The 20,744-nt window shown below is 43.5% G+C and overlaps 2 protein-coding genes across 15 annotated transcripts in view; one reads left to right on the forward strand and one right to left on the reverse strand.

Moving 5' to 3' along the window:
- Window positions 1–3,586: 3,586 nt before the first annotated feature.
- ERG28 (ergosterol biosynthesis 28 homolog) lies at window positions 3,587–12,541 on the reverse strand. 2 transcript variants are annotated; one of them, XM_020875775.2, is made up of 5 exons: window positions 12,355–12,541; window positions 9,873–10,036; window positions 7,230–7,320; window positions 3,960–4,078; window positions 3,587–3,833 (listed from the first exon to the last, which is right to left on the reverse strand). In XM_020875775.2, exons 2-5 carry the CDS (start codon window positions 10,003–10,005, stop codon window positions 3,754–3,756), a joined length of 423 nt encoding a protein of 140 aa, XP_020731434.1. In that variant the 5' UTR covers window positions 10,006–10,036; window positions 12,355–12,541; the 3' UTR covers window positions 3,587–3,753. The 2 variants fall into 2 exon arrangements, with proteins under 2 accessions (XP_020731434.1, XP_020731435.1); XM_020875776.2 differs by lacking the exon at window positions 12,355–12,541 and adding an exon at window positions 11,683–11,842.
- Window positions 12,542–12,666: 125 nt separating this feature from the next.
- TTLL5 (tubulin tyrosine ligase like 5) overlaps window positions 12,667–20,744 on the forward strand; it is a 315,511-nt gene continuing 307,433 nt past the window's right edge. For 11 of the 13 annotated variants that reach the window (XM_020875763.2, XM_020875766.2, XM_070469662.1 and 8 more), the window contains exons 1-3: window positions 12,876–12,965; window positions 14,252–14,420; window positions 19,810–19,916. In XM_020875763.2, the coding sequence (XP_020731422.2) occupies window positions 14,347–14,420; window positions 19,810–19,916 (181 nt within the window). In that variant the 5' untranslated portion in view covers window positions 12,876–12,965; window positions 14,252–14,346. Of the gene's footprint in view, window positions 12,756–12,875; window positions 12,966–13,188; window positions 13,278–14,251; window positions 14,421–19,809; window positions 19,917–20,744 lie in introns of those variants that run through there. The other 2 variants (XM_020875764.2, XM_020875765.2) reach the window with 2 other exon arrangements.

Raw genomic sequence — 20,744 nt, forward strand, 5'->3', positions numbered from 1 at the left:
GAAATGTCTGTTTAGTTCTTTTCCCCCTTGTGGGTTCTTTTTAAGATGAGGCTGCAGAGGTTACACCTGGCCTATTTGGGGACAGCAACTCAGTGCCTAACACGTGACTGGGCCTGCTTTCCATATAGCGTCCACTCGAAGACAGTTCACCCGAGTGTGCCTGCTGCCAAGAGCCCACTAGTTTCTGGCTGTATCTCCAAGGGTCGTTGGTATGTCTGTTCTACAAGCACAGCAATCATGCAGCAGATTGTCTGGGCCGGAATCCAGTTTTGTTTTCTGCAGTTCTGGATTGTTCCCCTTCCTGTCACTCTTCCCTTCGTAATGCGTTTACCTTAGGTGCGTTACATGAATGGGCTGCAGTCATCACTTTCCTGGACATTTCTTCTCTAGCAAGCTGCACTGCATCTGGGACACTCTGGCACTCTATCTGTCCGCAATTCTTAGGTGGACAAATAACATTAGGATTCCACTTTAAATCACCTGGGAAGGGAGCCAAGCCTGGGCTGTTAGAGAAACCTAATAGCCAGAGTATCAGCCAGATACCTGTATCATTTCTTTAGATCCTTTGGGATCTTCCCTTTATTTATCAGGCATCACATTTCCTTGAGGCACACCTAGAAGATTCATATCTTCTCGTGCTTTCATTCATTCCTTTCTAAGGTGGGTTCCCTGCAGACCTCCACTCAAACATTAACTCTCTGTAAGATCACTGCTTTTTTTTACTGCCTCCTACAACAGCTGATAAGGGAAAGATAGCTTGTACCAGGGAGCTATTTTTCTAGGTGGGGACAGGAGGCCTGGAATTGCTACAACCACTTTCGGTACCATAAAGGAAGCCAGCTGGTGGATGAAGCCAGCACAGGAGGGCGGAGTCAAAAGAACGCCAGAGAAATGGAACTGAATCCTGATCAAATCATTCCTGAAGCCTACAATCCTCTTTTCAGTTTTGTCAGCCAATGTCATCTTTATTGCTTCAGCTCGTTTAAGGAAGATTTTGTTCCTTTCACCTAAAGAGCCTTAGCTGATTGAGAATGCCCTTCACAAGCCCCCTGCTCCCTTCCCATCTCCTGCCTTTCACTTCTGAAAGTCCCCATCTGCAGTTAGTGATCTTAGTCTTTGAACAAGACCAAGTGCTGCTCCATCTGCCCTAAATACTGCCTCACATATTAAGACACACGAGCTCTGTGATTCAACTCGGATCCCACCTCCTCAGAGAGGCTTTTCCCAGTGATCTATGTTGTGCACTCCCTCCCCTTCTGAATCACAGTACCTGGTTATCTAGAGTTCTCATCACTGCCTGGAGTGTTCTTCCAGGTGTGGGCTTGTTGACAGTCTGTTTCTTGACTACAGGGACATTGCCTGGCTCATTCATTTTTCCTTCCCAGTGTCTGGCATGGAGTAAGTGTTCAATAAACACTCGCTGAAGTAGCGAATGGGTTCTCGCCTCTGCACACTGTGCGTGAGGGTCTGGCCAGTGTGGAGGTGCTCAGGGCTGTCTGGATGGCAGCCGTCTGCTCCAGGGCCTTGTCCTCGGGCCCCAGGCTCTCTTCATGCTCATGCAGCTGTGTCTTCCATGTTGTCTGGTTCTGCTTTCTCAAGAACCTGTTTCTTCTTTGCGAAGAAAACAAGAGAGGGTTCTGGCTGTTCAGCTGTGTGCTCAGAATTTGGCAGGTGTGGATAGAGATGAGGAAGATTTGACTTCATGAGAAATGAACAAGAGACTAAAGGCAGCCAGGTTTGCCTGGGTCTTGTGCTGTCCCACTCATTATAGTGTATTTGACCTGCAGAAAGCTGGGATCTTCCTCTGCTAGGCCTCAGAGGAGGGCAGGAGCACTCTGGGCTTAGGGGAGGCCAAAGTACCAGGACTGGTCAGGGCAGAAGGTTCCTCTATTTATTACAAGTCTCATTACACAAATACAGGTGACTGGAAGGTCTAAAACTATCCCAGTCCCTTCCAACCCTGATCCACCTGTAGGCGCAAGGAAGGGGTCATGCTCACTGGCCGGGGAGCCCTTCTTAGAAGAACTGCTTGTCTCACAGATGGTTCAGGATCTTGGGTCTGGCAGCAGAGAGAAACCCAACCTGGATGGACAACCACTCAAAGCAGCCCTTGGTGGCAATGCTCTGGGCAAAGTAGCAGCTTGAAGTTTCACAGTTTGCGTCTTCCAACCATACAAGTCAAGTCGACAGTTAAAAAAAAAAAAAAAAAATGAAAAAAGGAGAAGGCTGGAAAAGCATTGCTGGAAGAGGCTGTGGGTGAGGGAAGGGCACACAGTGGACTTCAGATATATTGGCAGTTCCTTGATTTGGACAGACGTACAGTATTCTAAAATGATTCTTTCAGTCAGTGGCTCAGTCGTGTGCAACTCTTTGTGACCCCATGAGCCACAGCACGCCAGGCCTCCCTGTCCATCACCAACTCCCGGAGTCTTCCCAAACCCATGTCCATTGTGTCCGTGATGCCATCCAACCACCTCATCCTCTGTCATCCCCTTCTCCTCCTGCCCTCAATCTTTCCCAATATCAGGGTCTTTTCAAATGAGTCAGCTCTTCACATCAGGTGGCCAAAGTACTGGAGTTTCAGCTTCAGCATCAGTCCTTCCAATGAACACCCAGGACTGATCTTCTTTACGATGGACTGGTTGGATCTCTCTGCAGTCCAAGGGACTCTCAAGAGTCTTCTCCAACACCACAGTTCAAAAGCATCAATTCCTCGGTGTTCAACTTTCTTTATAGTCCAACTCTCACATCCATACATGACCACTGGAAAAACAATAGCCTTAACTAGACAGACCTTTGTTGACAAAGTAATGTCTCCGCTTTTTAATATGCTATCTAGGTTGGTCATAACTTTCCTTCCAAGGAGTAAGCGTCTTTTAATTTCCTGGCTGCAATCACCATCTGCAGTGATTTTGGAGCCCAGAAAAATAAAGTCACTGTTTCCCCATCTATTTGTCATGATGTGATGGGACCAGATGCCATGATCTTTGTTTTTCTGAATGTTGAGCTTTAAGCCAACTTTTTCACTCTCTTCTTTCATTTTGATCAAGACGCTCTTTAGTTCCTCTTCACTTTCTGCCATAAGGGTGGTGTCATCTGCATATCTGAGGTTATTGATATTTCTCCTGGCAATCTTGATTCCAGCCTGTGCTTCTTCCAGCCCAGCGTTTCTCATGATGTACTCTGCATATAAGTTAAATAAGCAGGGTGACAATATACAGCCTTGACGTACTCCTTTTCCTATTTGGAACCAGTCTGTTGTTCCATGTCCAGTTCTAACTGTTGCTTCCTGACCTGCATACAGGTTTCTCAAGAGGCAGGTCAGGTGGTCTGGTATTCCTATCTCTTTCAGAATTTTCCACAGTTTATTGTGATCCACAAAGTCAAACGCTTTGGCATAGTCAATAATGCAGAAATAGATGATTTCCCGGAACTCTCTTGCTTTTTCGATGATCCAGCAGATATTGGCAATTTGATCTCTGCCTTTTCTAAAACCAACTTGAACATCTGGAAGTTCACAGTTCACGTATTGCTTAAGCCTGGCTTGGAGAATTTGATTCTTTACATACATTTCAATGGCACTGACTTTCTGTATGCACATGATATGTTAAAAAATTTTTAATTAAAGAAAAAAAAACCCCAAATGTGAAAGGCTAAAAGTGGATGATGGAGCAGAAATGAAACTGAAGGGCATAGAGAAGGAAGAGGTGAGCAAAGGCGGGAGGTGATGTCTTGGACATGGTGATGTTGGCCTCAGTTTCTCTTCTTCTGTCTGGATCCTGGTTCTGCTTCTAGGTGCTGGAGCCCCACTAGCATGCCCAGGATCGAGATACCTTAAATACAGACAGACAGGATTAGTGGCTGACACAAGCACCGTGCTTTCTTATATTGCTTGTATAAGGCTTGTCCTTCGGGTTGGGATGGCTCCTGTGGGAGTTCCAGAGTCACTGAGTACTTACTTGCCACCATGAGGGGTGCCATGACACCAATCGTGGGAGCCGCAGTCCCAAATACAAACAACTCACAGAGGAAGTGCCCCATTGCGAGGAAGAATGTCCAGAGAGTGATGTAGTAGAGCCTATGGGGGAGCAGACAGAAACGGGACTGTAGGTACAACTTATTCAGTGCAGAGGAAGTAGTCAGACTTGAAACACACAAATCAAAACCCAGGAAATGACTAGGCTAAAGAAAAAGGAGACTTGGTCCTGAGAAAGACCTGGCTGCTGCTGCTAAGTTGCATTAGTTGTGTCCAACTCTGTGAGACCTCACAGCTGGCAGTTGCTAGATCACATCAAATTTATTCACCTCTAGGGCAAAACCGAAGCCTTCAACTGCTAAATTGAGAGGAGAATGACCCAGCCATCCAGAGTGGCTTTGCAAGTCTTAGCCAGGTGGTGAAGCCAGTAATAGCAGAGTCTGGAGTATGGCAATCCTAGGTAGTGTAGACAATTTTGGATCAATCACACTTATGTATTTTACTTACTCCAACTGACTTGACACTAGTCCAAGCCCGCTTTGCATGTGTCTGGCCAGGGGCTGGTCAGTGCTCATCTGATGGATGCCACCGAATGAAGGGCATGAATGTGGAATGGGTAGCAGGGGCCTTTCTGGGACTTTTAGATGATTTTGCAACATGGGCTGCATCTTAAGATACTTTGCATCTTAACCTAGCAAAATGGTCAGATGGAGGACACAGTGACAACCTCACAGAAAGAGAACTTGTTCCTCAGTTTTGACAAGGAGGTGGAGAAGACGGAAGTTATAGGAAGATGGACCACTTTGATAGCTGGTATCTTCTTTAACTATGAAATTTAAAAATTATGAAATACTTCAAACATACAAAAAATCATTCATAATAGAATTTAACCCTATACAACCAATACCCTACTCCATCAAATCTCAGTATCTTGACATTTTTGCTTCAGATACTTTTTTTCTAAGAAATAAAATATTACAGATTTCAGCTAAAGCTTCCTGGATGTCTTTTTTCTTTCAAGTGAAAGTTGGCTTATTTACAGAAATACCAATTAAATAGGCAGAATGCAGACTGTTTCAGAAAGTGAGAAAGCTGGGAATTGATTTCAAGTTTCTGGTTAGGGAGGGAATATATTCAGAGAGCATATCAGAAGCACACGGTTAAAAAATCCAGGCTTTAAATAAAAGCTGGAAATAGAAGTCAGCATTTCCAGCTGTCCTGTGTTGGGTGAAGGGGAAGTGAATGGGTAAGAGAGGTAAAGATAAGTCTCAGCTGTCCCTGTTCATCCCCCAAGCACAACAAACAAAAGATACACCCTTTCTACTTGTCAGTAATTCTTCAACGTGGTAAAGGTCATTAAAATGATTATGCAGTCCTTACTCCCTCCCAGTCACCCTGAGAGAAAAAAACAGATACACGAGTCTCATTTTATACATGAAGGGACTGAGATGCAGAGAAGGTCTATGATAAACTTGCTGCTTCAAAGCTATTACCAGTAGAAATGAGACCAGAGCCTATTTTCCAGTTTTCATTCTTGGGCCTCAGAGTGTTTCCACTAAACCACGCTGCTTCCAAAAATACATGTCAATCTAGAACAAGTAGTCCATAGTTTCAGGTTCAAAAATACGAAAAAATAAAGCTGGAGAGATCACAGTGCTAATAGCCCTCAAATCCCACTTGTCCTAGTCTTCTCAGTTTAAATGAATTGAGTCTCTAATACGCAGATCTACAGAATCAGCAACAAAAATCACTGCTTCCCAGGGCTACTAGGAGACTGAATCAGTGTCATGTGGAAAGCATCTGGTATAATAAGAGGGTCTCAATAAATATCACCATCTCCTCTCTTGCCCAGATGCTGAGAGTCTGGCTAACATAAAAGTATTATGGTATGAAGTTCTTTTGGTGGCCTTACCTCGGGACCTGAGCAAACTTTCCAGCCTGATTGTGGTGATGATTGGGGTTGAGAAGAAAGCTTGAGCCCTCTCCAGTGGCCAGTTCCGATTACAACACTATCTAGCCCAGGGGCTGAGACTGCCTGCAATTGTTCCACACTAGTCTGTATGATGGAGAAGGAAATGGCAACCCACTTCAGCATTCTTGCGTAAAGAATCCCGTGGACAGAGGAACCTGGTGGGCTGCTGTCTATAGGGTCCCACAGAGTCGGATAGGACTGAAGCAACTTAGCAGGCATGTATGCATTGGATAAGGAAATGGCAACCCACTCCAGTACTCTTGCCTGAGAATCCCAGGGACAGAGGAGCCTGGTGGGCTGCCCTCTATGGGATCTCACAGAGTTGGAAACAACTGAAGTGACATAGCAGCAGCAGCAGTCTGTATGAGGGGCTTCCCAGGAAGCAAAGAGGTAAACAATCTGCCTGCCAATGTAGGAGCTCAAGAGACGCAGGTTTGATCCTACCCTGGGTCAGGAAGATCCCCTGGAGTAGGAAATGGCAACCCGCTCCAGTATTCTTGCCTGGAAAATACCACTGACAGAGGAGCCTGGTGGGCAACAGTCCATGGGGTCGCAAAGAGTTGGATATGACTGTGCACACACGCACGCAGTCTGTGTGAGTCCTCTGAAGAGGCAGAATACAGAGGGGTGCTCGGTTCTCTGTGACCTTCCCTTCATGACTCTGTAAACAGCCGTTTACTGGTGGGCTCATGACATCATGGATCGTGATTTCTGTTCATCCCTGCTTCTCAAGGAGGAATGTGAGTATAGGCATGCCATGGCCTCTCTAAAAAGAGCAAGCACACTACCTCTTTAGAAGAAGAAAGGCTGACTCGTTAGTAAAGAAGTAGAGGGATATGATGCAGGCCACTGGATCACAACATAACCAGTCTGCTGTGTCTGTTTCAAAGAACTGTTAAGCTTTAAAGACCTTCAGGCCTGTGATGTTTTCTAGCCCTGGAAGGAATGGTACCTAGTAATCTTTTATCTTCACATCCTAGGTTACTGTATCAAATCGTAGGCCATATGATGGAATCACAGTCCATCATAACTGCCTCTTGATCCTGGGCATTTATTAGAATCAACTGAAGAAATTTTATCAAATTACCCAGACCTGGATACCAGATAATTTAAATCATTCACTCTGCAGATGGGCCCAGGGACCCCTGGTATTTTCTAAAGTCTTGCCTTGTTGATTTTAATGTACCGGCACTGATAAATAAGTCTCCGAGGGAGGAACACAATGGCTCTGCTTAGCACCCATTGCCAACACAGGGAGATGCTGTTCCCTCCCTTACATACGTTTTGTTGTGAATGTCGATGGCGCAGAGGCAGCGAACCACTGATGAGAGCAGCGTCCAGATTCCATAGGTACGAGCTTGGAGGCCATTCACTGTGCAGAAGAAAAAATCAGGAGTGTTGAGAAGGGTGGGTCAGGGTTCCCTCCAAACTCCTCCAACTTCACTGGAGGAGTCAGAGAACTGAGCCTGAGATCCCCTTGGCTGGGCCAAGTACAGGCTCTGATGCTGCACGTGGGAACTAGAAGGGATGGAAAGAACTCCGGAAGGAGAACTGGTTCAGCTCCTCTTCCAACGCTGGGCAGGCGAGTTCCAAGAGTAGAAACCCAACAAACAGCCTACTTCAGCAGTAACTCCTGGGTTAGTGGTTTATGGCTCTGCCTGGAAGCTGCTCTGGTGTTGGTGAAGCAAGTGAGTCTGAATCAGGGTAAGTGTGGAGGAACACGGTGGAAAGAGGTCTGTCAATACAAGATGCCTAGGAGGACAGCACACTTTCAGTGAGGCTGATGCAGGAGAGAACGCAGAAATACTGAGCCCTGTCTAGAGAGCCACATCTGGTCTTTAAGAGACCCAGGTCCCTGGATCTTCTGAATTCAGATCTATATTATGTGAATGAAGCCCTCACTAGGCTGGTTTCCTGTGTGTGTGGGAAGGGAACAAAGTACTGGTGTTAGCCAGGGCTTCTCTGCTCTTGTTAGCTTCATTCTGGCACTGCTGTGTTAAATTTCTTGTCCAGAGAGCTTAAATCATAGTCCATCATAACAGTGCTTCTTGGCCCGGACATATATTAGAATCAACTGAAGAAATTTTATCAAATTACCAAGACCTGGATACCAGATCAGTGAAATCGTATACTCTGGAGGTAGGCCGAAACCCCCCTGGTATTTTCGAAAGCCTTGCCTTGTTGATTTTAATGTACCGGCGTTGATCTACGGTGAAAAGCAAAGATACTTCCTTTGCTGGTCTCCTGAGTAAGAGAAATTTTGAGGGACAAGACTCACAACTGAAATGTCTTTCAGGATTTTCCTTTAAGAATTTTTCAGCCTTTGGAAAACCAGACAGCAACACCAAATTCATAACCCCAAAGATCTTTAGATGGTAGTCATTTTGAGAAAAAAATCCCATATCACAAACTAATATTTAACGGTTAGTCCTGGAGTGAAATGAAGTCACTCAGTCATGTCCAACTCTTTGCGACCCCGTGGACTGTAGCCCACCAGGCTCCTCGGTCCACAGGATTTTCGAGGCAAGAATCTTGGAGTGGGTTGCCATTTCCTTCTCCAGGGGATCTTCTTGACCCAGGGATCGAACCCAGATCTCCTGCATTGCAGGCAGACGCTTTACCGTCTGAGCCACCAGGGAAGTCAGTCCTGGAGGGCTATATACTTTTTTTCTTTTTACACTCTTTATAAAGCATTTTGATAGCTCTTCTGATGGAAAGATAGGAAATATCTCTATTCTATTTATATACATCTCACTAAGGATGAGATATACAAATGGAGTATCTCAGTAATCCTAACCAGAGTAGGCCTCAGGTAAAATTCTTCTACTGGATGCTCCAGGGTCCTGCTATCCCCAGCAAAGTACCATGAGGTCCCAAGGGACCTATTTCCGGGCTGTGTGTGCATGCATGCACAAGCTAACAAACGCACTTCTGCTCAGCTATATGCTCTTCAGCAAATCACATCACAAAACCCCTGGACTTTTCTGTCAAAGGGCTAGGTGAGATGACCTCTAAAAACCTGTGAATCTATAGAGTTCCTGGACCACCGGAGGACAGCACTGGAGGGTGAAAAGTGGAATTCTTCCACCCACTTTTCCAGGGTCTCTAAGCCTACTGAACCTGAGCTTTGTTCAAAGTGAGGCTTAGCCTATTTACCAGATGCTGCAGAAAAATGAGCTAGGTCAGAGCCTGAATCTGGGTTACCTATAAATGTGACATAGAATTGTCGCTACTATGAAATGGTGCTGCAGCTGAAGCCACCCCACGTATCAGAGCAAGGAAGCACACGCTGAAATGTGCAACCACTCTCTACAGAGAGACTTAGGACACTGGGGAAAGCCATCAGGGGCCTGCAGAAGTTCTCTTTTCGAAATCAACCTGGAGGGATTTTGGATATCTTTTCAGGGTCTGTGTCATGGTTTGAGAAGACCTTGGCTTAGCAATTCTCCATATGCAATGTAGGGTATAAACAATATGCTCCATAACCTGATTTCTGAAAGAAGCTAACAGGAAAACCTTCTTCATGGTTTCCTATCAGGCAGCAGAGTCATCAAGGAACTCATTTCCTCACTTGTCCTTGTAATGGTATTTGTACAGATCAGCTGCCGAGGGCAGCGTAAAATGAAGGGAAAGGTGATCAGAGAAGCTTGAGGGGAGAAAAGACCAAGTGTTATCCACCACGTCTGTTCCTCTAGTGCCTTAGGCTTCTTAGCTTAGGCAGCATCAGAATCACCTGGGAAGGTTCTAAGAAGAACTTCTGTGACCCATCCGGGGGGTGAAATGTTCAGTAATTAGGTCTGGAGAGGGAAATGGCCTCCTGTGCTTTGTTAGGTTTTAGTTTTTCACAGTTATTGTGATGTATACCCAAGTGTGGTATACCATTTAAGCCATTCCCACAAAGGATGGAGGTGTTTGCTTTCTTACCCAGGTCTGGCTTGCCGGTATAAAGCTTTTCATAGAGAAAGGTGTGGTCTCGGAAGCTCTGTAGCGAGTTCCCTGCGGCTACGATGGATACCATCACCAGCCAGCTTCGTAACATGTTCAGGAATCGGCTCATGGCTCCCCTCCAACCTGAAAGGGCTTCTTGCCTTGGAAACAAAGCAAAGGGCAAGACATTAAACAGATGGTTAATGTGCTTCAACCGTAAGCTCTGCAGTTAACCTGTGTCCCACTCATGAGGGCTGTACTAATCTTATTTCATCAGCCATTTCATAAACTTCTCTCCCAAATACCTGAGGCTCATCTATCTCCATGCACCCTTCATAGGGCTGGCACACTGCCTTTGAATATCTACCTTAAATCAAAGTGTGCTGACCAGAGTAAAAAGGTTCAATAATGCAGTGGGTGGAAATGACAAACCCAGTGGGAAAATGGAAAGAAAGGAAACAGAAGAGAGGGAAGTGACCAAACATCACTATAAATAAATAAAATGGACTTTGGTGTAAGACTTACAGAAATCCGTCTTGATATTTCATCGTACTAATAGTGGTGAATCAACAGTATACTCTGAAATAAGTAGCCCCATGCTTACGTTTATCTAAGGAATTTCTCCAAAATATTAGCCTAAATCAGAACTCTCTTCTCTTGGCTAGAATTAGTCCCCTGGGATCTTTATTTGTAACTTGGTGTTTCATTTCAACCTTTTGTACTGCAAGTAGCTCAAAGGTGATTATAAATCTACTAATAGATACCTGCCTGGCTACTGGTGACCAATCCTTCCAAGCACAGACAAGCCTTCTATGTCTGAGTGGCATGTATGGTTTGAAGGCATTATTTACATGCTTTAACTTTTCTATACTTTGGTTTTCAGGAACATCATGCTTCATAAATTAGGAGAACAAAATAAAAGTTACAAATTAATAAATTGTTGTGACTTGTGAAATAGTAAGAAAATTAGATGGAGAAGGAAACAGCAATGTTAGTGTTGGGTTGCAGAAGAATCTACAGTTATTGAGTACTTGTATATGCCATGCACTGTGCCAAGCACCTATCATATATTATCTCATTTAATCCTTAAACAAGGTCGGGAGACACTGTTAATATTTCCACTTTATAGATGAGGGCTGGCATAGAGATGTTAAGTGACTTGCTTAAGGTTACACAGTCTATGGATGAAACAGTAAAGAGAAAAAGCATGGTGTATTGGTCTCTAAGATGTCTCACTGAGCATATTTTGATGAAGTTTCCATTTCTGTGAGAGATAAGCAAACCATAGCCACCTGTCTTCAAGTGGTATAGAAAATACCATCAGGCTATGTACTTTTTATTTAAAAAACTGAACAAAATGTTAAATCAACCCTTGCTGAGCACAGATTTCAATCATCTTGGTTTAGATAAAAACCATGTAGATAAAAATCTAATCATGGAATTGCTTCTTCTCATCTTTGGTATGTGACCCATGGTTTATCGATTGTCTGGTTAATATCTTGAGCCTTAAGTGGCGATAAATTATCAGGTTTCCTTTGTCACTTTGACAGTAGGCCTTTTGGCATGGTCCTACATTACTCAGCTGAAATAAATATTAAAGTCAGTAAAGGCAGAAGTGTGATGCACCAAAAAACACAGCAAGTTCCAGAGATAGAAGGGTCAGTGGATGAACCCCTCAGTGCAAATGGGTCACAAAACTGGACTCTGTCAAAGTCCAGAGAGAATGAAGCTCTAACGGAATCACAAGCAGCTGCAGCATGGACCAAGATACACACCCTCCACTTCCCCTACCATATTGATTTCTCACCGTGCCTCACTAGGAGACTTAGGCTCTCAGGGTCAGAAAAGCTGTATGGATGACCTCCTTCTTTGAGAAAACTTATGACCATTTCACAGAAATTCTCAGAAACTCCAGAAGATAGATGATGAAGGCAGAGCCAGAGCACTCTTCCAAACTGCTCTGCCAGTCCCTCAGCACGACTTCCTCAAAGCTTTTGAGGGCCTGTGAGAGTATCCAACATCTGTTCTCAAAATTTACCCAGGCCCAGGCCAGCAAAGGTGTGGTTTAGTAGAGTCGGGAGAGAGAGTTTCCTTTCCTGGTCTCACTTTTCAGTAGCTGTGACCGTGGGGAAGTAATTTACACTTTACAGCTTAGGTTTCCTTACCTGTAAAATGGAGATTAAAATGACCTATTCCAAGAGTTACTATAAGCATTACTTTAGAAAGCAAAGGTTCCTCGTATTGTGCCACGCTCAGAGTGGACCCCATTCGTTCATCGATTCACCTGTTCTGTACCTACCAAGCTTTCTTCATTTTCCCAGCTCCCTCTTCTCTTGGTCCCTGAAATCTTTTCCCCCCACAAGGTTGCCTCCCGGGTATCTTCCTTCTGCCCCATCTCCATTGCTTCAGGCTGTGCGGATCCTCTCCATTAGAAGCCACACAGATCCGCCTCTCCCCACACCCCCGACATTCACCCTACCTGGCGCCAGCACTGTCAGCACAGCAGTAGCAGCAGCAAATGCTGCCCCGGCACAGCTCCAGACCTGAGTCTGCCTGAGCCACTTGTCCCCGCCCCCACTCTCAGCCCGGCTCCAGGATTGGTTTGTTGCCATCAGTCCTCGTTCTGATTGGCTGTTTAGGTTATGCTCGAGCAGGCGATGGGGCGTGAAGCCCTTTACTGCCAATCAGCGGTTGCCGCTCAGCAAACCTCACCCCCAGCACACCGCCCTTGCAGTGAACCTTCCTGTTGAGCACAGCGAAACAACTCCAGGCTCGGAGTCAATCTTTTTGCGGCGGAGGGGGAAAGAGAGGGAAAAGGAAGTCAAGACTTCCGTGGAGAGCAGAGCCCTGTGCCCACTCGGCGCGGCGATGACGACAATTGTACGTGCCTGAAGCCAAGCGTCCTCCGCGCCAGGGCGCGGGCGCCTGCGCAGTGGGCCCGAGCGGGCGGTTGCTGGTTGGTTGTTGTAGTAACGGGGGAAGCCGCCTTCGGCTGCGGCCTTGAGCCCGGCTGGGGAAGGAGGAGGGAGGTAGGCGCAGAGCGCTCGCTGTCCCCGCCTGCCCGCCCCGAGCGATGGGAAGATGAAACAGGTAAAGGCCTGCGCCCGCGCCCTACTCCCCGGAGAGAGGGGCGCCCCCGAGTCCGGGCGGGCGCCGGCCCTTGCGCTTCCCTCTCCTTGTCCGGGAACAGCTGTTGGCTTCCGGGCGCGCTGGGCTGAATCGCAGCGGCTGCGGCTCCCCGCGTCCTTTCCGTGGGGAGCATCTGAGGACCTCCCTGGGATGGGCTGAGCCATGGGTGGATCTGAGAGCCTGATCCCTGTAGGGAGAGGACACTCCTCGGGCCATTGCCCTCAACCTTCCGATCGCCCCGTCTCTTCCTGCCCAGCTCGCAGCCTAGGACAGGTTGGCATCCGTTCGTCGCTTGGAGGTTTAGTTTCTTTTGTATGAATTTAAGGGACTTCCCAACATTTGGGGAAATCCTGAGAAATCCTGTCGGGGATACTCAGAAGAAAGCCTTGAGATTGTTCCATACTGCCCATATCGCTGAACATGTGTAGGGGATCCTTGTAGGAACTGGCTTTCCTCGCCCCCATTTAGGTTATCACATATGTTAACACACAGAAAAATAAGGTTTGGAAACATTGAATAGTAATCTTTGAGTAATAGGATTATGGTCATTCAAACATTTTCTTATCTGTTATTTCTAGTCCATCCTCAAACACAATGAAATGTACTTTTTCTTTATTAAAGTATTTTAATTAGAAATAGGCTAATTTTAATTTCTATTTGATATTCGGATCATAGTTTGTGATTTTCAGTAAGGAAGAATAATTTTTGAGAGCTTTTGAAAGGACAGTTTCCCCTGCCCCCTCCAGCTATTTATAACCTTGATTCAGCAGAATATATTCATTTTTTGCTTGTATTTATTTCAGTGGAATCATGATCTTATTTTACCTATGCTTGTCATAGAGTCTAAAGAAATATTTGGAATGATCTTACAACTTGCGTTTTTCATTTTAGCTCATATCAGGTTTTGCTAGCAAGAAACCTATGTTTTTTAGGCAATCAGCCGCGTTATCTCAGATTTTCCTAAAAGTTAAATAAGCCTATCATTTTGGTGCACATTAGATTTAGTATGTAAAAGAAACACAAGAAACTTAATAGCTGCTCTTCAAATACACAGAGGACAGATAGTATGTTTTAAAAAAAAAAATCTCGATCATTGTGCCATATGTGAGGCACTGTAAAAAAAGGTAAGCTTCTAGAGGCTGAACCCTGTTTAGATAAATATCCATTTTAATTACATAAAAGATCACCATCAATAATGAACAAAAAGACAGCTGTGTTACGTTTCAGATCCTTTGTCTCTCTTGCAGGAATCTGTGCCACCCAAATTGTTTGATCCAGTGAATGTGCAAGGAAAGGTCTCTGAGGCCCCCGTCTGCTGACTGCATGACAAACTCTAAAGGAAATGCCAGTTGTGATGGCCCGGGACCTGGAGGAAACAGCATCATCCTCAGAGGATGAGGAGGTGGTAAGCCAGGAGTAAGTAACAGCAAGCCTGCTTTTGACCCTTTGCCTTCAGGTTGGAAGTTAGTTCTCTTTTATTTTACTCCTATCCTCTTTTACCCAGTGTCCTTCCTTTGGTGTTATCTGACTCTGGTTTTAGCCTCCATACATGGTCTAATTTGGGATCTTTTTTTGGTGTGACCATCAGCTATGTGAAATGAGATAAGGCTCTGTTTCTGGGCTCATGAGTGAACATCAGCCCTAGATGGTACAGGTAGCTCTTAATCAAGTCTTGATCAGAGCTCCTTACATAGGAGATTTTGAAATTTTTAGATACCTAAGAAAAGTAGGTCTCCCAACTCTGTGACATTGGTTATTTTCTCCAAAGCCTTTAGGATGATAGAGTGATGATAATGATAAGTTGTTTGAGTAAGTGTGGGACAGGCCATTAGAATTCTATAGCCTGTGCTGTCTATTGAGACACATGGCTTTCTCAAGTTCTTTTAGATGAGTCAGGTTTCTTAATTGCTGGATTCTCACAAGAATATAAATGAAGATAGTGCTAAGTGTAGCTGCTATAGGTGATGGTAAGGGCTTTAACTGCCATATCCCATTTAACAGTAACAACTGAAGATGTTATTATTTCCACTTAATTAAGCTCAGTCCCACAGATATTAAAGAACTTCCTTAGGGACGCATAGAGATTAAGTGATAGGTTGAGATTTTGACCTAGATTTCCACGATTTTGGAACTCTTAGATATTTTGCCGTCTTTAATATATTACATGACACAGAGAGTAAAGAGAGAATCTGACTTAAAAATTAGTTTAAGGTTCTATGTAAGTCCACTAGGATTCATGTGCTATGTCATCTGAAAAGTGGGGATAGTATCTGCCAGGCTGAATCAAGTAGAATAATGTGTATAAAATTACCTTTAAATTATAAAGTGACATACAAGTGTTAAGGCATTATTCTTGCTGGATTTAATATTGATTTTAAAGTATATTTCTTATAATACAACAGAAGATTGTATTGTTTAATTAGAAAAAATTACTGAAGCATTAGTAAAGCTTTGGGGAAAGGCTTTTCATCACTGTTAGGTCATAGAAAATAATAGAGATTTGTTATTATTAATGTATTTGGGTCATTCTCATTCAGGATAATTAAATGGATAATTCCCTCTGGGCACTTTGCCTTTTTGTGACTTTTTCTGTGTGCTGCCTCTTAGCTATTTCTCCAAAAATTTAACTTCTTCTTCAGGCATCCATCTTTCTGATTCAAGATCTTCTTTTACTTCGTGACTGTCCTTTTTATTAGTGGGCTTATAGGTTGGGCCCAACAAGTATTAGATTGAACTGTTTGAAATTGCTATTTAGGTAAGTCAAACACAGTCAAAATATTGAGAACTTTAGATGACTCAACATAATTTCATTTTATTTTAGATGACTCAAACTAATTTTATTTTAGTAGGTACTCAATAAATACTTGCTGTCTGAATGACTAACTTAATGAATGAATATATGGGGAATTTGTTAATATATCTAGCAAGATCATTCATTTAGAAGGTGAAACCTAAATTTTATTTTCTAAAGACGTCGACATGAGGACTGTTTTTATTTAGTTTGCATAAGATCCTGGTCCTTGGGTTGTGTCTGATTAACACTTGTAAGTGGAGAATACAAAGGCACATCATAGTTACCTGGGGACCACCACTGTGAGCCTTCACCATTTGGTAACTGAATGATTGCTTGAGGGTAGAGGCTTGCCAGATTGTGGTCCTTACTCATTATACCAGATGAGAAGACTGTAATCACAAGGGATCTAGTGGCAATTTTAGTAACTGCCATAACTTGGAAGTAGTGATAAATATCAATGTTATTTTGAGATGTCTGCAACAACTGTCATATGGTACAAAAAAATCTGTCATTCAGATAGAGTCAAAGGGGCAGGTAATGCTAGTAGTACTGTGGTTTGTTGCCTGTATTTGCAATAGAGAAATGCTAAATTTCTCATAGAGGTTAGTGAAAATACAGGTGTAATCTCACCCCAGTTCAAACTGATGGACGTTTGCTCCTCTTACTTTTAAACTCCTACTGTTGAGTTTTGATTGTTAATGTTCCATCAGCTCATGCCTATGAAACACTTGTTTTATACTTTAGGAATCTTAAAGTCAGTCTTGTTCGCACTTGGAGGAACAGGCTTACATTTCTAAAGTTTTGTAAGTTCGAAGGTCTTAAATCATCTAGGATGTTGACTTGATCCCAAGATGTCTCTCCATGCACATCTGCTAGATCTGCTCAGATCCCCAGGCTGTATTAAAGTATTCATGGTTTGCAATCCTGGACATTGGAGCTAGAAACTGTCCAGGCATCCTTGTTTTGCACGCCAGTCTTTGCAATAGGAAATATAAAGGGCCAGTGTGTGGGTCACAGGTTCAGTGCTTGGTTGGGGAGTTATAACCAGGCATGCTACACGGTGTACAGTCAGAACACAAAAGGAAAGGTAAAGGGGCTCTTTTTCTATATTTTCCTTGGGGATCCCAAATTACAAATTTATACATATAAATGTGGAAATGTTCATTTGGTGTATAGGTTCTTTAGTCCTTAAAAAATATCTAATTCTGATTGTAAAAGCTGCCTTTATGTCCGTTAAAAAGATCTTCAACAAATGACTATACAGCAGGTGCTACAGTCTGGAGCAATGCATCTCTGTGGGCTGCAGGAACTGGGGAGGCTCCAGGGAGGTGGTGAGAGGAGCTGGGCTATAGAGAGTGGGATTAGGTGAACAGAGAAAGTGGGGAAGGCATTCCCAGCACAGACATTGGGATGAACGAGGCTTAGAGGCTTTGAGTTATGTAGGCTGGATCCAAAGAGTGAATAGTATCTATTTTTCATGAAATAACTGTTTAAAAACCAAAATGTTCTTAGGTTTCCAATAAAGTAAGCCATAAAACTAGTCTACTTTGGTTACTAATCCAAGTTTTTTGTTCTTTCATGTCTATAAAAGCGTAATTTCTTAATATGTCCTGGTTTCTGGTGTAAATGAATATTTAAAGTCCCAATTTTCAGTTTCCTAATCATTTTCAATCTTTTCCCTTTAGCGCCAAGTGGTGGGAACATGCTTTTAGTGACAATGCAGTGCCTGCCTTAAGTGTTTTTAGGTCGACCTTACTGAATTAACGATTCATCTGCTACCTGTTTTCTCTTTTCAGAGGTTGTAAGTGAAAAGATTCTCTGTCAGGGATGTGGCTTTCTACAGATAGTATGATTCAGGCCTTGGCTCTTGTCAGCTGTGTGTGCTTATTGTGTTCCTGACTTGTCAAACATTTTTACCTTTTTTTCAGTAATGCATCATTAGTAATGTACCTTAGGTGCTGAGGTACACTGGTGCCAGTTTGCAGTTAGAGGTGGATGGACAAGGAACTACAAGGAACTTTAGTTAGTTTCCAAAGTTTCTATCTAAAGCTTGATAGTTTAACCTGCCTATTTTTCCCTCTATCCTCTGACTTAGATGTATAGTGGGGAAAAAAACCAAAAACCGTTGAAAGGGATCATAGGAATTATCTGGTCCCTTTTACAGGTGTTTAAGATAGTGCCTTGCTTAGTCACTCAGTCATGTCTGACTCTTCTCGACCCCATGGACTGTAGTCCACCAGATTCCTCCATCCGTGGGATTCTCCAGACAAGAATACTGGGGTGGGTTGCCATTTCCTCCTCCAGGGGATCTTCCCAACCCAAGGATCAAACTCAGTTCTCCCACACTGCAGGCGGACTCTTTACCATCTGAGCCACTAGGGATGTCAATTAAGATGGAAAAGAAAGCAAATCACACACACAGACACACACACAAATCCTTCTTGCACCCTGTAAACACCTTTTCTCTCAAATGGTCACTGTCACCCAAGTCAAATTGCAGGAACATTAAACATCCACTTTGCATTTCTAGAAAACAGGGGATGAACTAGGTGTAGTGGTCTCTGCTTTCTTCACTAAATCTCTTGGCAGCTCATCCTAAGTGTAAAGGCTGCCTCACTTCTAAGAATGGTAGCCTGGCAGCCTGTACATTCAAAGCATGAATCTGTTTAAACCTGTGTTGGGAGAGTCTAACTTGGCCCTGAGGTTTGTGGTATGGCTTTTTTAAGGGGTGTGGTCATGTGAGTTTTTGAGAGCAGCCTGAATCTTTGAATTAATGATAATAATAATAAAAAATGGATTTTATTCCATATAAGATAATTTCAGTTCCTCAAGGGTTCAGTTTAAGATGTTTATGCAAAATATCACTGAAATGAGATTATGGAGATAGAAGAGTGGAAGGAGCACAGACCCTTGGGCCAGATGCCTGTTCCCTTGCATCACCAGCTGTATGACTCTGAGGAAATTACATAACCTCTCAGAGACACCTTTCCTTCGCTTCAAACTACTGGCAAGAGGATTAAATGAGATAATTTGATAGCTCTTAGTGTAATTCTTGACATGTAAGAGGGATCCAGGTCATTTTTTTCCTTTCCTACCTCCCTGCACTAAGGCAGTTGAAGATTTTTCTAATTTGTGAATAAATACACATTTGAGATTGATTTAACAGAGATTTCTGGAAGATAAGAAGAGAAAGTTTGAGGTCCTCTTCTGGAAGAAAATATTGTTCCATTTAGTGTAGACTTGCTTTCAAACATATAGTCTTAATTGGGATACTTGGATTACTTTAGGTTTCCTAGCTCAGACTGTTAGGATGGGTCCTCAGATTGGCTTGAAAAGGGACTGTAGGGTGAAAAAGGGGTGTGTCAGTTATTGTGATTGTTTTAGTTTGTAGTTAGGATTCTTCTCTGTGCCGGGGACTGAGACATAAATTGTCCTAAATAATAAAGGGAATGTGTTAACTCATGTTTAGGAAAGACTCGATTCTGTACCTGCACGTTTGCTGCTCAGGGTCTCGTTTCTCTGATTCTCTGGGTCAGGCTCCCCCTGACTTTATCCTTCGCTGACAGCTCCAGGCTCTCCTCCCAAGGTCAAACGGTGACAATTGCACTTCCAGGGGAGTGCAGTTCTCCTCCACCATCGAGGGGAGGAGGCCGTCTCTCTGCAGCTGCTTCAGAAGAGAAAGGATCACTCTCCTAGATGGTCACACATGTCTCCCAGCACACCGTCTCCAGATGCTCCATGTCCTCCTCCCGGAACCAGTAACTGTAACTAGGGTGTGGAAAACCTGATTGGCTGAAGTCGATCAAGCCCTGTCCCTGCCCCAGGGATGGAGTTCATCTTGAACAGGCCACATGATTGAGAATGGGAGAGAAATGGTTTCCCATAGGACTTTTGGAATGCTTGTTCCAGAAGAAGCGGAAAGTTGCTAAGCAGCTGACCCCATTGATCTGCTTCAATTGTTAATTCAGATTTTGAGCTGTGAATTAATAAAGCCTTCTGTTATGGTTGTAGAGATCATCCATGCATCATGTGGACTGGAGGCTGCAGGAGAATTCCAGTTTTGGTATTCCATGCTGAGGCTATTCTGACAAAGGACAACAATATTCGAGGAATTGGAGGTAGGTATGATTTTCCCCTTCCCCAGAGAGGGCAGGGCTGGTCATGGCCCTGATAACCTTGCCTTGGAGAAAGTGATAACCACATTTAGACAGGGAAGGGGCCTTGGTCAGGAGAAGATTCTCATGGTGTTTTATACTTGAAAGGATTATTTATGATTCCTTAAATTGTTTTCTGCATATCAGATTTTTTTTCCTTGTTTTTTTTTGATTTTAGAGTTATGTGTACAAGTGTTTATTTATGTTTTTTTTTTAGAGATCATTGACATACAGCACTGTAGAAGGTATAAGGTGTGTGGCATGGTGATTTAAGTTACATATATCATGAAATGAAATGAATATCACAAAAAGTTTAGTAATTGTTTTCTTTAATTATGGTAAATACACATAACAAAATTTGTTTTCATCATTTTAGTGGACAACTTAGTGGCATTTGGTACATTCATAGCATTGTGCCGCCATCATCATTTTCTAATTCTAGAACATTTTCGTCTAAAAGTAAAGCCTGTATCCATTGAATAGTCATTCCACAACCCCCTCATCCCAGCTCCTGGAAACCATTGATTTTTTTGCCTCCGTGCTGTTACCTAATCTGGATATTAGGTAAATCTTATAAATGGTCTCATACAACATGCAGCCTCTTGTGTATGGTGTCTTACACTTAGCATAATATTTTCAGGGTTCATCCATGTTGTAGCATATATCAGCACTTCATTCTTTTTGTGGCTCAGTAATATTCTGTTGTACAGACATGCCACATTTTGTTTATCCATTCATCAGTTGATGGACAAATATGAAAGTAAAAGTCTCTCAGTTATGTCCAACTCTTTG

The sequence above is a fragment of the Odocoileus virginianus genome, chromosome 6, assembly GCF_023699985.2.
Source record: "Odocoileus virginianus isolate 20LAN1187 ecotype Illinois chromosome 6, Ovbor_1.2, whole genome shotgun sequence".
In the NCBI taxonomy this organism is placed as follows: Eukaryota; Metazoa; Chordata; class Mammalia; order Artiodactyla; family Cervidae; genus Odocoileus; species Odocoileus virginianus.

Coding starts and splice junctions, on each gene's coding strand:
- ERG28 (XM_020875775.2), bottom strand. CDS start 10,005: ATGAGCCGATTCCTGAACATGTTACGAAGCTGGCTGGTGATGGTATCC. Junction 4,079..7,229: donor ATCGACATTCACAACAAAAC/GTATGTAAGGGA, acceptor GCTCCCCCATAG/GCTCTACTACATCACTCTCT. Junction 3,834..3,959: donor GGCACCCCTCATGGTGGCAA/GTAAGTACTCAG, acceptor TCTGTATTTAAG/GTATCTCGATCCTGGGCATG.